This window comes from Manacus candei, unplaced genomic scaffold (genome assembly GCF_025592945.1).
Source record: "Manacus candei isolate 608988 ecotype Guabito, Panama unplaced genomic scaffold, ASM2559294v1 h1tg000014l, whole genome shotgun sequence".
Lineage (NCBI taxonomy): Eukaryota > Metazoa > Chordata > Aves > Passeriformes > Pipridae > Manacus > Manacus candei.
The window spans coordinates 37,449,894-37,466,410 of NW_026138062.1; the positions used below are offsets into that span (position 1 = coordinate 37,449,894).

The window sequence follows — 16,517 nt, forward strand, 5'->3', positions numbered from 1 at the left end:
TACCTGTAATCTTTATTTGGATAAGGAAATAAATATGTATCCAACTAGTTTTGATGGTATAATTGTGTGTCATTGCACAAGAATTCATACTTACACTGGAATGTGCACTATTAACTGTTAAGTTCCACTTTTCACCCAGAAATACATTCAATGGCTTGGAGAAGAAGGAAAAAAATCCATACAAACAAGGTGTGTCAGAAAGAGGTCAAAAATAAGATTTATTTGCAAATCATTTTGACAATAAACTAGTATCTCTGAGCTGTGCATTTTGGGGACTACAAGTCAGTTCCTTTGCCCTCTGAGATTTCCATTTGCATGCAATATGGGATTTCAAAACGAAACTTCAAAGCGTCCTTTTTTGCCTTGCTGTGCTGAGTAATTCCTTCCACAGGCACACTACAGGAGACTCAAAGTCTTTGTAATGAGAAGCTATCACAAGCAACCTTGTCTTAGAAAGAAAACCGTCACATGAGATCTGTTTCACATTTGTTTTACACAGTGTTAAGCACTTCAAGATTCCCACAAGAAGTGCCTGGTGCTGTATGAAAAACACCTCAAACAAGCCAATAAAAAATTCCACCACAAATCCAAAACAAAACCTAAGGCAACCCTAAAACTCACCAAATAGTAATATCTACCCCTAAAACTCACAACTATACTGAAACCTCAAATTTCTTTCTGATGTTAAGAACGCACAGTGCGTCTTGTTACGACCCAAGTCCCCTCTCTTGGAATGTAATGAGCTGTGTCTCATGTAAAAAGAAAGAAAAAAAAGTTGAGATTTAATAATGATGACTACTGTATACAAGTGAGCTCAGTACAAAGGCAATATAAAGTAAGATTTACCTTAGTGCCTGACTGTGTGAATGCAACCTCTAAATTATGGTTAGAGTCACAGCAGCTGAAGAGGAAGACATCTTCAGCATCTTCAGAACATTTCTTCCATTTATGCCCGTGCTTCTCCCTGACCTTGATCTGCCTTTCAAAAAGCCTGGAAATTTCATCTCTGAAGTCACAGTTTGATTTAGATGAGATCACAAGTGTATTCTGAAAACCCTACATGATTAAGTTCTGAACAGACAAGTTACTGCATCTTGCATTAGGGCAAAGCCCAAAGGTAACATATGGAAACAAGGTAACTCAGAGAGGAAATCAAAGAATCTGACCCACATATATTTTCAATACAGTTCTAGAAAATATTAATTTTTTTTAAAAAAGAGGGACCTTTTTTCCTGTTTATGAAGCTCAAAACAATCCCAATATTCCGCACTGTAAAAATAATTTCCCCCCCTCTCCCATATATATGTAATAATACAAGAAAAATGTTCAGATATCATTGTTATCAGTTCAAATAAAGCAATAATGACTGCATTAGATCATTCAAATGTAAATAAACATTGTTTACATAAAAATGTATACAAATATGCCCCAAATATCAAAATTACCTTATAAGGGTAACAACTCTTGGTTGTTCTTTTAAATATTTACGCAAAGTTGGAGAGAATAATAGTCTTAGAGACATTATTTTATTTTGGGCTAGTTTAGAAAGAGTAAAACAATATTCAACTGAAAGTTCTTCATCATCAGTCCACATGTCATCTCACCATGGGTTCTCCCTATACCTTCTGGGGAACCAAGTCCATTTTTCTGGAATAAATATACTTGGTAATTTCATATCAGCCATTACTGAAATGATCCTGAGAGCAAGGCCCAGAAACTAGAAATCTCTTCAAGCTGAGCACCCTAGCTAATATCAGACTGCCTCCTGCATAAGCTCAAAACTGAGAAAGGGATAATGATTTCAGAATAAATCTTACATTGACAAACATTGCCCCCTCCAACATCTTCAGAGAACAGCAAGAATTTATCATGGGTAAATTTGCAAATCCAGTGGTTATGTTCTCCCATTAGACACCTCCAAGACTTCACTCTTCTAAGCCCTGTGTATCCTTCTGTTTCTGGTGTAGTCAAATGTAAAAACTGTTGAGGTTTACTGACATCTGATTTGGGCAACAGTTAAGCTGCAGGTGCCAGCATTCCGCATCAGCCTGCAGAATAATTTCTTCCCAGTAGCTGGTACAGTGCTGTGTTTTGGATTTATTATGAAAATAATGTTGATAACACACTGATGTTTTAGTGTAAACATGGCTTAGCAACAACTAAATCAGGGACTTTTCAGCTCCTCACCCCTCCCCAACAGTGAGTGAGCTGGGGTGCATAAGGAGTGGGGAGGGGACAGAGACAGGACAACTGACCCCAGCTGATCAGAGTGTTGTCCCAGACCAGATGGTGCCATGCTCAAAATATTAAACTGGGGGGAAACAGGGGTCACTGCTCAGGAACTGGTTGGGCATCAGTCAGCAGGTGGTAAGCAACTGCACTGTCCATCACTTGTTTTGTATATTGTAACTCTTTTATCATTATTGTTGTTGTTTTCCCTTCTGTTTCTGTCTTATTAAACTGTCTTTGTATCAACACATGAATTTTACTTTTTTTTTTCCCCCCAACTCTATCCCCCACCCTGCTTTGGGTGGCGGGCAGGCAGTGGTGGGGTGCAAGCAAACAACTGAGTGGTGTTTAGGTGCTTGCTGTGTTAGAGCCATAACATGGTCCCTAGAATTCATGGGTTTAGCAGTATTTTGCAAGACAAAATTTGACACATCTCATTAAGATTCCAAAGTTTGGAAAACTCCTACCCTGAAAGTCCACTATTTGCTGAGGAAGTATCATGTTTACTGAGAACGTGAATTAACTCTGAGCATACCATCTTAAATGACAACACTTCAAAAAGACCCCATGTAGTCTCACAAGTTTTGTTCTCTTACACATCCAGGTCTGAAACCAAGAAATACTAAGAGGTTTTTTTAGGAGAAGTCTTGTAGAAGTGATCCAGTTTCCAAATGTCATTAAATGTTTTGGCAGAATAATTTTATATGAAATCTGTAATACACTTGATAATGTTTATAATCCAATGGTTACTTACAGGAAGTATTATTGCATTTTAAGCGTAAAAATATAAGAGGTTCTATAAAGAAAATTAAAATAGCATTAATCTAATATTGATAGTCATATAAAATAACTCACAATTATGTAAGTTTCCATATTTAATTACACATTTAAAAATAAGTTATAAAAATAATTAAGCTTCTTTAGAAACCCCCAAGGTATTTTCTTTTAGGAGTTTTTACTCATATCTACTGATTGTCTAGCATCAGCAACAGCTTCTGGTACTCGAACAGTCATATCATTCATTGATTTCTTCAAGCAGATTTGGCAGCCTAAACGTGATCTGTAGGGAAATATGACACTGCAGTTAGTTCTAGCCCACCAGACATCTAACAGCATTTACCCCCTTATGCCTCCAACATTCAGCCACCCCAAACACATCATGAACTACAAACAGCCACTCTTGTGCATGGTCTTAATCAAGCCCAGTAGCAAACCACATGCGTCAACACAAGGGTCTGTGTGGCAATAATAATGATTTATGTTCAGTATCAGGGCTCAGCACACTGGAAAGTCACACACCAAGTACTTCCTGCTTACTGAGACAATATGTAATAAGGGTGACCCTTCCATTTTCAGTGGGACACTAACAGGTCAGCCAGGTGCATTTGGCATCTCTGAAGAGAAGAAGGCAAAAAATCTGAATGAAAGCCTCAGAAAAAGCACAGCTTAACCTCCCTAACCAGGGTCCAATGTTTTCAAACTAAAAAGCTCAAGATTGGGTCATTAAACCAGAAAAGTAGGAGTCATTAAACCAGAAAAGACAAGAAACACAGGAAGGAGAAGGATAAAAGGATAAAACACTCAAGGCACTCGAGGAGATGCCATCCTTTTTTTTTCTACCTACCATTCATTCTGAACAAAAAAAAGATGTTGCAAGCAAGCAATTAAAATCAAAGTATTTAATACAATAACAAAATTCTGCAGACATCGGAAGCCGCTTTTATTGCTAGGATATCTTTATTTCAATGTTCATGTCTTTGTACTTAAGTGTAGAATATTGAAAACATCAGCAAGGATGGGCAGTGTTCTGTAGCACCAGTTCCCAGAAAGACACTAGCTAGCTGACAGCCTATTTCAAAAATCTAAAAGTTACCACTCTCCTGTCCACCTCTCCATATGCATTTATCTGCACCTTTTAAGTCCAAACATCACTTCCTATTGCTCAGTAGCACAAGATTCTCATACGTCTTCACCAACAGTTTTTGATACTACCACAGAGCAACACACACTATACACAAACCTTACTCTTCACTGTTTTCCCACATCTTCCACAAACATGCTAATTAAAACCTAGTACTTATCACTTTTAGATCACACTGTTGATCACCTATTATTACCAGACAGTCTAATGCTTCTACCTTATTAAAAGATGATTTTTCTTAATGAATTACTTATCCTTTACAGGGCCTTTGTTCTTATCCTGTTGCAACTCAAGACTTAGTAAAGTTTTTTTAGACCTAAATAAATTTCATGAACTGCAAGATCTTTCTTCGCACTCAGTGAGTTATCTGAAGAACTCCCATACCTGCTTCATTCCTCTACAAAAGCTCTGTTGAATTCTTTCCTTACCCATGGTAGACAGTATAGACTATCTATAGACATCTGACTGAAGTGTCCAGTATGGAACTTCGGTGTATTCTTCAGTTTCGATGATCTTTTAAAAGTTGGGTTGCTGCCTTCCCATACCTTTGCAGGAGAAGTAGTTTTAAACCAACCAATTAAGCCTTGCAGACAGTTCAGAAATGCCAGACTGACTTCCTGTAGAACTCCTGAGTGAATGCTACCTAGCCATTACCATTTGTTACTTATTTATCTGCTGTAATACTTCCATGGACACGTCAGTTTGAGACAAGATCACAGAATACTCCAGGAAGCCTTTTGCAAAGAAACCTTTCAGTGCACGGACATCCCGTAACATCTCTAGAGACAACAATACAAAAGAAACTTTCCTTTTATGTTATCTTTTTCTAAGTGCACCTTCTACATTACCCATCAGCTCTTCATGTAGACAAAGCTTCCTGCTTCTGATAGCTTTGAAACAAAAATATTTTTTCTACTTTTTACAAGCTGTTTCTCAGCTTATTTTTTGCTTCAGCATTCTTCTTACACATTTAACTTGCCAGGGTTTGCATTCCCCTTATCTTACTACTTTTAACCATCTCTACTGTTCTGCAGTTAATCAAAACTATTTAATTTTAACCATTCTAATTAATTCCTCATTTAAAAAAACATGACTTTTATGGCAGTTGCTAGCTGAAACTTTCCCAAATACAGAGTCACTGATAAAAATAAGCTTTTATCCTTGTACCTATGACAGAGCATACAAGTGCATCTCCATTACACAAATCTGTATCAGCACAGGAGCCCAGGTAACCTGCAGTAAATATCAGTCACTTAAAGCTCCACGTTCCAGAAGAGTCATCCTCTCACACATTTGAAAGGTCCCTGGTCAAAGGAAGAACACATGATGCTAGGAACACCTAATAGAAGTACCAAACGTGTTCAGAAAGTCTAAAACTTAATTTGGTATGAAGAACTTAGAGAGAAAATAGAAACATTTAAACAAAGAGCTCTGGCTTTCTACTGTTTTTCAGTTCTTCAGTAAAATCTCCTTGCTTTAAACCTTTAAAAGATGGCCAAAGAAAAAAGATTTTTATTAGACCATTTGCCTTCAGAGCTATTTAGGAATTATTTTGGTCCTGAACCTAAAAATTCAGGAAAATTATGGTAGATGGTAAGGGTGAAGTAAATTCACACTTAATAGGCTTATGATCTTTTCAAAACCAAAAATGGGTTTTTGTGAACAGGAAGAAGAATAAAACAAAAGAAGCTGCAACAAGTATCTCGTAGCTTAACTTCTTTGCCTTTACAACCTCCCATAGAAGTTCAGATTTGTCTGAAGTGAGAATGTGTATTGTTATATAGAAATGATGAGTATGGGATTCCCATTACTGATATAAGGAGATAGATGAATTAATTCAGAGTGCTTCTTTGCAGAGACATAAAAAAACTCTATGCTATACAGGTCAGGTATAAAGCCTCATCATCACTGGAAAGATTCTCAAAAACTTCATTAAGTTGTTCCATTGAAGGATGAAGAAAAGCGCTTAAGAAACCTGGTAAGGCACAGCTGCCTACTGTTCATGGGGGCATGGTTTATGATAAAGGCTACTTGTACACCAGCAGGTAGAACAGCCCACTAGGAATGGGTCTGTGATGAGGATGTGACACCCTAATTACAAGATGTGTGATGGTGGGGGTGATGCAGAACCAAGGGTTACTTTAGACTACCACTAGTCTAATCCTAATGCCTATCAGCAGTAAGAGCACAGTTTAGGATCAGTTTCTCCCAAAAGGGAATCTGGCTTGTGTGCACCAAGAGTACTCTGAGTCAAAGCATGACAAGTAGGTACACGGATATATGGAACACTGTTTGTGCTAGAGAAGGCTTGGAGGAAGGATCTTAACAATGTACATAAATACCAGAGAGGTTGTAGAGTCTCCATCCTTGGAGATATTCAAAAGCCGTCTGGACATGGTCCTGGGCATCGGATCTAGGTGGCCCTGCTTGAGCAGGGGGTTGGGTCAGATGACCTCAAGAGGCCCCCTCCAACCTCAACCCTTCTGTGATTCTGTGAAAAGAAGATCTGACCAAAACCTAAAACACTAATGTTAACACATTCACTAGCTACAGACTAACAGAGACAGTAAACAGAAGGAAAGAGAAACAAGTACAAGAAAATTCACACACAGGACAGCAGCAGCAGAGCTTTTGTCGAAGGAATGGGGTTTTCACTTATACTTTAGTATATAACATTTCTGCACCAGACACCTCTGAAGACAAGTACTGGTAACTGACACTTTTCAGTTACAAAAGCAATACTGACATCTTTTTAGTATGAATTAAGATAGACAATATCTAAACTTAGCAGTCCCCTTTTGTGTAACAGAATCCAGCTACTCATCAAAAGCTGATTAAGGTGCTCCAAGAATATAAGACTGCCCCATCTGCAAACCCTTCTCTCCATTCTTTGATGTAGCGAAGTGCTATGTTGCCTTACGTTTCTGTGAGGCCATATGCCAGGTCCAGCATGTCCATCTCTTCATCAGTAATTGCATCTAGTTTCTCAAATATGTGGTCTTCAAATATTAAATGACAAGTTGAACAGGCTAGTGTTCCTTCACATGCACCTAAGCAACAGAACAAATCAAGGTAACAGAAAATCCAAGTTTCAAACTGCAGCAGAATTTCAGAAGAAATCCTACATATATAAGTGTTTGGCTCATACAAGAAGTCTCCGTTGATTAGTAAAATTAATGTTTTATATATTCTCACATTCATATACCTACTCTGCATTCAACTGTCAATAGTATTTCTACAGTTCCTATAGCATTAAGATTTACTTAAATATTTTAACTAATTTATAGCATTTAACTAATTCCCTTTCCACTTTTTAAAGAAAGATTTTCTACTATAAGAATGTAAAAGCAGACAACACTGTCAATCAACACTACTTGATTTATTTCCAAGGTTGATCCTTATCTCTCTTTTTCCCATGGTTTTGAGAAGGTTTCCTCCAGAAGTTTAACAGAAGATACCTGCTACACCAAAAAAAAAATCCTCAGAAGTACAGGAAGGAGGGAATTTATACTTGGTGCTTCTTCTCACTTAATAGAACACTAATTCACAGCGACAAAAGTAGTCAGGCCAGAGAGATGGTTTTATCTGTGCTAAAGGGGCCTACATGTATTATTATGAGGCAATCCAGTACAAGTCAAGGATCTAATAATTTGCTAGGGTTGAGCAGAACAAGCATCAACAACACCTACATGCTACAGCAATGAGGTCACCACAGGACAGTAAAAGTTTGAAACTAACAAATTTGTCACTGTGTTGGGCTAACACTAAGTTCTTCACATTGCTGAAAAAGAAACATGCAAGTTTAACAGGGCAGGAAAGGCTGAATACTGTGGAGAGTGGGATTGGGGCATACAAACCCCAGGCTCCAATTTAAATTGATAGGAGAGAAGCAGGTAACACATTAGCCAATTATCATCTATTTACTCATTTGCAGGGAAGGCAGAACCGAGAACACAGTGACCCCATCACCTTTGTACTCGTAAGGAAATAAGGGAAGCAAGATTGTAAGCATAACCACTGCTATAGAAAGAAACAGAGGAATTTATCATCAGACAAGAATTACACACAAAAGCACCATGCTGTTACATGCAGTAACAGTATCAACAGCATATATTCAAAGTGAGCACGACACTGTACTAGAATATCTGATTTTTAAAATATATCACATCTTCAAAGACACGTTAAAAAGTAGAGTTCAAATAAAGTGCCAAATACAAAATTTGTCTTGTCAGCAGTCTAAGGATCTTGAACGTTGGGAGGGTGAGGGAAGGAGCGAGAGGGGAAGGAAAGAACTGATCAGTCTCTTTGGACAGTGCAAGGTCTTTCCACAGCTGTAAAGCTAGCAGTCATAAACAAATTGAGTGCAGCCAAATCATTCAAGAGTTTTATCAGCCTTTACACAAAGATATTTTTATTATTATTACTCCACATGGGATGCCCCCTAGTGATAAAAACAAACAGGTAAGATTTATGTTTCACTTTTCCCTCAATTTTTCTCTAAACACAGAACATACATTTTTCCTGCATTATTTCTCTGCCCTAGTATGATGTTTCATTAGCAAGTGGTTATTGAAATGGGACCAGCATATGTTGTAATTAAAGATTGCTACAGTATTCCACATTTTTTTTTCCAGTTTGGCTTCTGATTATCGACAGCATTATTTTTTCCCACTTCACCATAATGTCTTAACATGGTTGATATTTACACAGAGAACATTTACTGTAGGATACAGGCAGACCAGCCATAAGCCTATGAGTCATTTAGTAAGTGATAGATACAGCTAATTAAACCAGTGCATTAGATGTTTTTAAAAATGTCTCTCTTAAGAGACAATTCTTCTTCCCCAGATGTATGCAGCTCTAGATATAAGAGTTGTCTCAGATATTAAGTGTAAGATTTTAAATCATATCACAGATTTCATTACTAGCAGTAAAACTTATTTGCACTTAACACACCTCAGATTTCAAACTGTGCTATAAGTCTGCTTTTTTTTCCTCCAGTTGCTTCCTATTACACATTCAGTCCTGAAAATTGTACTTCCACTTCCTACTGTAGTTCTATTAATTCTCCAGCTCATATTCATATAAATACCTCTCCAGAGGTATTTAATTGTCATTTCCTAATACCACTGCTTTGTATGGGCAGAATCCTACAACTTAAATGGAACTATCTTTGAGCAATGTGGTCTAGTGGAGGGTGTCTATTGGAGGGGGATTGGAACTAAACAAACTTCAAGGTCCCTTCCAACCAAAACCATTTTATGATGCTAACTAAGGAAAGTACAAAAGTTTGAAGAAATAGGGAGAAGTTATAGCTTCCTCCTATTTTGATTTTAAACAGAACTCATACCAAGTTAGAATTTCATGAGGGCTTTGGTGTCTTTTACTCTAATTCTTTAATAAGAATTAAACTTCTTGCTCTTCCCTGCTAACTGACATGGATTTGGTTGTTTATTTGTCTTTGCACTCAAATACTACAACAAACTGTGTTACAAAAAGTCTGATAATAAATGGAGACATTATGGCACTACAGAAGTAACCAGACACTTTTAGAAATACACCAGTTTTGTGCTGCCTCCAGAACCTTTCAGCTCAGAAGAGTCTGCAGATGGCATCTTTCAGATTCCACCTTGACAGCACTCTGTTCACATTCCCCTCCTTTAATATGCAAGCCAAGATCACCTCAAATATTTTTTTTTAAAACTTGAATCAAAATATTCTATGCACCTGCAGGAGAAAAAAAAGAGGAGAAAATCCAAGTAAAGTACAGGTAGGTTTTATATATAAATTCATATTCATTTACGGTTGGACTTGATCTTAATGGTCTTTTCCAACCTAAATGATACTATAGACACTTAGGCATAAACTGGAAAGTAATTTCTAGACACTGAATACAGTTTTCAGTGCATCTACTTACCAAAACCATCTATGTCTAGATTATTATCAACCACAACATCCAGCAGTGAATCCCCAGGTTTTCCCTTGGCTGTCAGTTTGTCACCATCGCGATTTATGAAATGAACAGTTATTTTATCTTCTGAGCTGAAAAAGAAAATTACATACTAGAATTAAAGGATTCTAGACCTTTTTAGAGCTTTAGCATTGATTGAATACTACTAAACTAATAATCACAATCAACTCTAAGAGCTGAGAAATCTAAGTTATTGGCTTTTAAAAGCTGTTACAGGTACAGGCATTTACTGGTGTCGATTGAACAAAGACCATGAAAAATAAAAAAAAAAAAAAAACAAACCTTGGTTTGTGTTTTGTCACTAAAAGCTATAAGGGATCCTGATGTTTTGCCTTTCACCAAAGAGGATCAGAGTTATTTTATTTTAAGCACAATTTTTAACAAATAAAAGAGTTCATTTTAAATGTTTCTCTCCCCACCTTTCTGTGGACTCTTGCTTTGGATTTATGACATTTTTATTGTTCTCATCATTATCATTTAGGATAAATTGTAACTTTCCCCATTTCTGCATAGAGTTTTAGATATTTTACTTTATTAGTTACAAAATTTACTTCTCCTCTCCTGCCAAAACAGGAAATACTCAAAAAACATTCTGCTGTCTTCAAGTACAGATTCTCTTAGGAGTTCGACTTGTAAATATTAATTCTAGTGAAATTCAAAGTTTTTACATGTTTTCAAAGAAAGAAGGTTTTGTATTTTTCTGCTTTGCTTTTCAGACAATTATTTAAGAAAAAACTCTCTTGCAGTGTGCATAAAAATGTCTTAACCTAAAGCTTTTAATATGAAAAAATTGATTTTTTTGCATTCTGTATTATATTATTTCACATGCAAATTAAATGAAGGCTTTAAATATACTAATGAAATACAGTTTGTTCCATTTTAAGCAGACTATTTTTTTTCCCATAGTAAGTGAGCAAAACAAGAAAAACTTATTGGATGGACAGTAAGAAATCTGCCAAGAGATGAGAGATAAAAATAGAACCAAAAGGTAATGCAAAAATTTATGTTTCCATGTGAAATCCATACTTAAGAACCACTTATTATTCTTATGCTTCTTATTACCTGTACTCATTTTTAGTAACTGTGGGCCTTGAGTGATCTAACATATGCAAAATACACAAGCTTGAAAATCAAGTCATCCTCTGTAAAACTAACCTGTAGAGCTGAATATTAAAGCAAAAATCTGAAAGTGGCCATGCTGAAACATCAGTGAACAAATTACTTTTGTAACTAACTGGCTGTAAAAGAAAATGTGTTTTTAGTAACATGAGCCCTAGGTTGTTATGAGAAACAACAAATGTTTGTTGCTGTAGACTTTATATATTTGCCACAACTGTAAGATCAGTTGGCAGCAGTGTGTGCCATGATGATTCATTATGATGTCATGCTCACTTCTTTTCCTATCAGACCTCAGTCCATTCTCCAGAAGGCAGCCACAAGCTATTATTAACAATAAATTAATTCCAAAACTATAATTGATAATGAAGGATTGACCTTGTTGATCTGCAATGCAATTGAAGCACGCACTATAATAAAATTCAGACATCTTAAATATACATCTTTACAAAATGTAATTAATGTTGCACAGTCACCTGTGATATCCACGGACCACCTCCAGCAAACCGTTCTGTGGGGGTTTAAGTTACCACTCTGCTTTTTGTTGTGCTCCTCTGCTATGCTAACACCTCCCACAGCAGAACCAAGGAAACAAGCACCCACTTAGATAAACTAGTACAAAATTCACCACCTCCAGTGGGAGTTTAACACTGGTGGGTTTCGACTGCATCTGGAAAGGGTCACATTCTGAGAGCCAAAGTAAGCCACTGACACTGTAATTTAAAATGGCTTCAAAAAGCCCTTCCAGAGGTCAAAGTACACTCTCCTTTGATGAAATATTTCTGTTAAGATGACAAACACAACCCTGACAAGAGATACAATGAGAGATGTACTTGCATTTCTGGGCATCCTCAGTAAATGGCAAATACTAAATATTTATTCCAATATCCTAAATATACCCTTTACTCTATTATAGGATGAGGTGATCACAAATAACACGGACCAAACAGCAGGATGTGTGTCTGTCCATTAGATCACTGGAACTTTTGTACATGACAAGTTGACTCCCTCCCAGTTTTCAGAACACATTTGAAACTGTCTTCACTCGTGATTACGCTTTAATCTGGTACAACACCACAGTGTCACAAGAACAGTCCTGCCCCCGCTCCTTTGTTCCTTCTCTCTCCAGCACTCACACTGTCATGTGGTAAGCTGGGCCTGGAAAGAAAACTGGCCAAAAGTCGACCCTCATAGGTCAATGGCTACATGGATGTCAGAACTGGCACAGTCAGATCTGACCCTCAGACAAATTTAACACCGGTTTAGAACAGTCGTGTTACTGCAACTTTATGATGCAATGACACAATCCAAGCTTCCCGATCAGATTAAACCAATCTCCTTCTGGTGTAAAAATGTGGGTTTGGCTGATCCCCATTTCAGTCAACTCATTTTGCTAATCTGGACGAAAATTAACCATAAAAACAAAGTAGTCCCCGCTGGACTAGACAGCAAAACTGACAAAAGCGCCACTGCCCACAGCAAAAATGAGGAAACAGCAGTGGAGCAATCTTACATTTGCTTCAGCCAGTTGTGGATCTGCACCATGGCTGTGCTTGCCTGACGGGTGTGGCATGCAGCAAGGGGACAAACAGAAATATCAGTTCTTCACAACTCAGTGGCATTTGTTGAAGACTGATACAGTAATTAATCTTTCCACAGGACCTAAATCCACCCTGATTGATAACTGAAGCTAAATTTCATTTATTTGTGTAACGTTAGATACAGCCTTCTACAGTCTTGCAGGACTGTAGATCTGGTTTTCTGCTATTACCACCTTTACCACTCCTCACATAGCCAAAACGTTTAATTTAGAAAAATCAGTGAGGCTTTATTGAGTGGTGAAAATACTTTCAGAAGAGTGGTGTATGCAATAATCAGACTAGTCAGACATTCAAAACACACTGAGCAAATCTTTTCAATGACTGGGGGATACCATTAAAAAAAATAAAATTCACACCTGCATGAAACAATACTTAGGCTTTATAAATTTCAAGTAACATAGCTTTTGTCTACCCAGACATTGTTTGCATGAAGAAAAACAACCAAGCAAATACCAACATGATGTGAACTAGTCACAGGCAGTTAATGTGAAACATGTGTCAGGCCTATGCAAGTATGAGCAGTCTCAGGATTATCAGGAAGAACAAAACATAGTTTGTGTTATCTGCATGAAGCATAAATATTCCAATTCATTCCCAGATAAACCAGATGAAAAACACAATTAATTTCTTCATATGGTTCCCACAGCACTATCAGCTTTTTTATCAAGCTTCACTGTGATACTCTATATTGAGCATGCTGCAAACACACAGAAGAGCACAAGAGAACTGTAAATGCTGTTCATTGTCTCTCCCGTAAATAAAAAGAGTAAATACTGCAAGAATCCTGACAGCTACCTCTTCCTCCTTAAAAGAAGTATTCTTTTGAATCTCAGATATTACTTCCAAGTTAGGAATCACCTCTTACATTCTTCCAAACAAAACATAAATGTAACAACTGTAGCCTAGTGTTGCACGTGGCAAGACCAACTCTGTTATTTCCAGATCTTTTAATAAACAGCAAATCCAACAGCCCTAAACACCTAAAGAGCTTCACGAATGAAACTATTAAACAGGTCTCAATTAAAACACGAAGTTATAAACCTGAACTAATCTTTAAAGCATGCAATAATTATGCTGTGCACCAAAAACATTGTACAGCTATCCAAACTGGTATAAAAGAATTCTAAAATAGCTCCTGTTCACCCTGAAAAGAAAAGGAAGGGTAACAGATAAAAATGGAACAAAAGAAAAGAGAAAATGGAAATCAAAACATAATGCCTGATGCTTCACTGAAACCCTTAGGAACCTCTGCTCACAAGAATCACTTCAGGTAATGTTTTGTATGATGTTTTCACCCTCTAGACACAAATACAGCTTATTTTACATATACAAACAATGACGTATCTTTTTACTGGAATAACACTGGCTGATTATATAAAGGTCAGGAACTGGGGCTCAAATAATACAATGCCCAGAAAAGGTAGGACTAGAGAAAATAACTCTCACATATATTGAGAAAACAATAATATCCGAAGATTTTCCTTTTCTTCTGATTCACTCAGCCAAGTTATGATATGGAATACATAAACAACACATTTGAAATACTTGCTTGCATAATCTTTTTTGCTGGTGTGCTTGCACAATGAGTGTGAAAAAATTCCATTTGTATTCAGCCTGTTTGTGAAAGACCTGAGAGATTACAGGTCTACATTACTACAGTTACTACTATTACCGCTACATTACTATTAAGTAAGGAAATCTTTTCCCTTCTAAGTATTCTTTTTCCCCCATTTTTACCCTTTTCAATAATTTGAATACCTTTTTAAAAACTGACAGTATTTTACAAAGGCGCTTTTTTTTTATTAAAAATTGCAAATCGGGGACTTCAAAATCAACTGATCATCAGCAGGGTCACTCAGAGAAGAGATGTGACTAGCAACTTACCCATCTCATATGGGAGTCCTAGACTAAAATGTTAAGTTTGTCTCTCCATATGAAAAGTATCTGCTGGAACAAAGTCAAAAAGCACCTACAGGAGAGTTTAAAAGCAAACTATTGAAACAGCTTTGATGGTGAGGGCACTATCCCAACCCTCTTGAAACAGAGCAGGGTACACCCCTGATGCTGGGCAAGTGATTGCAGGTCCTGTTCAGAGTCAAGGAAACTTTTCTGACAACCAATTAAACCAGGTTTTTAAAATTTCTGCATTTTAAATACTGAAAATTTGCTATAGACTATGATCTGTCTTCAAATATAAAAACCACAAGCCAGAAGGCTGTGCACAAACAGTTTTTTACTACATGTCACAAAACTACAGTTAAGGACTGTGGAATATTAAAGCCATACAGATGAAATGCACTTTGAAACACCTATTACATACTGGTGAGGACAGGAGGGGTTCTGCATACTCAGATCACAGAATCAAGTAAAGACGTCTGAGATCATTGAGTCCAACCCGTGACTGAATACCACCATGTCAACTAGATCGTGGCACTGAGTGCCACATCCAGTCTTTCCTTAGAGAAAGATGCAAAAGTGCTCTTCAGCAGTGGAAAACTATACCAAAGGCTGAAGAGACCTTCAGTATTGGGCTCTCTGATATGCGCTGTATTTTTACCACAAGCCTAGTCAGGCTTCCAAAAATGGTGGGGAAAAAAGCAAGCACTGCACTGCACGAATAAGCAATTTTGCTAAGGTCACAACCTTTTAGAGAAGTAGCCTGAGCACCAGGAAGCCTGGTTTACCGTCCCATAACACCACAAGCCATTCCAACGGGGTTCCAGGTCACACCGACCCCGTGCCTCACCCGGGCCGACCCGCAGCCCCAGCACAGTCCTGCGGGGCACAGGAAGGATCTCCGAGAGCGCTCCGGAGTCACCGCTCCGCAGCCGCCGGCGGACGGCGAGGGCAGGAGCGGCCGTGAGGGGCGGCGGGGCCGGGGCCCATCCCGGGTCACCGCGGGAAGGTCACCCCGCGCCAGCCCGGCTCGGGCGGCCCGTGCCACGGGCAGCCGCTGGCCCCGGGTGCCCTCAGCGCCGAGGCCTGGCCCGGCACAGCTCCTCGGGGGAGCTCGCCCGGTGCCTCATGGCCGCGACCCCCTTACCTGAGCACCGCCCGGGCAGAGAGGCTGAGCGGCCGCGCTGCCCTCACAGCAGCGGCGGCGCTGCCGCAGCCCGGCCTCATCCCGCCTGCCGGTGAGCTAGAGGAGAAGAGCCAGCGGCGGGAGGAGGCGGCGGCGGTCCGGAGGAGCCGCGCCGGCCCCGGGGCGGCCATGGCGGCGGGCGGGGAGCGCGGGCCCTCGGCGGCAGCGGGGCGGGGGCAAAGTCCCCCCGCTCGGGCGCGCGGCGGCCCTGCGGCGGCTCTCAGCCGGTTACGGAGCGCGCGGCCCGCCCCGCCCGCGTGACCGCGGGGTTACGCAGGGAGCGCGCAGGGGCGGGGCGGGCCCTTCGCACACGGCGCAGGGTGCGGGCGGCGCCGGCCCGCTGGGAGCTCTCACGGGTTGTGGTGGTTCCCGGTTCCAGACCTTAACCCTGGTCTGCACGGGAAGGTGGCGTCATGGTGCCATGGGCGTGTGCTGGCCCCCTGCCCAGCTGTGTCCATGAGGGGTTTCTCGTCATGTCAAGGACAGGGCACTGCGCGGTCGGTGGCACACGCGGTGGAGGTGTCACCCAAAGAGCCTTCACCGCATCTCCAATGCCCCTGTGGGGGGCCCGACCTGCAGGGGACCAGGCTCCAGCTC

At 39.5% G+C, this 16,517-nt stretch overlaps 1 protein-coding gene across 1 annotated transcript; it reads right to left on the bottom strand.

Moving 5' to 3' along the window:
- Positions 1 to 194: 194 nt before the first annotated feature.
- Positions 195 to 16,138, bottom strand: FDX1 (ferredoxin 1). The gene is made up of 4 exons (XM_051778767.1): positions 15,882 to 16,138; positions 10,068 to 10,192; positions 7,071 to 7,200; positions 195 to 3,289 (listed from the first exon to the last, which is right to left on the bottom strand). Exons 1-4 carry the CDS (start codon positions 16,049 to 16,051, stop codon positions 3,175 to 3,177), a joined length of 540 nt encoding a protein of 179 aa, XP_051634727.1. The 5' UTR covers positions 16,052 to 16,138; the 3' UTR covers positions 195 to 3,174.
- Positions 16,139 to 16,517: the final 379 nt, after the last annotated feature.

What these genes read in the sequence shown, in the direction of transcription:
- FDX1 (XM_051778767.1), bottom strand. Translation starts at nt 16,051, where the DNA reads ATGGCCGCCCCGGGGCCGGCGCGGCTCCTCCGGACCGCCGCCGCCTCC. An exon ending in TCTGCCCGGGCGGTGCTCAG is followed by an intron (nt 10,193 to 15,881) that starts GTAAGGGGGTCG and finishes TTTCTTTTTCAG; the next exon opens with CTCAGAAGATAAAATAACTG. An exon ending in GCATATGGCCTCACAGAAAC is followed by an intron (nt 3,290 to 7,070) that starts GTAAGGCAACAT and finishes ATTTCCCTACAG; the next exon opens with ATCACGTTTAGGCTGCCAAA.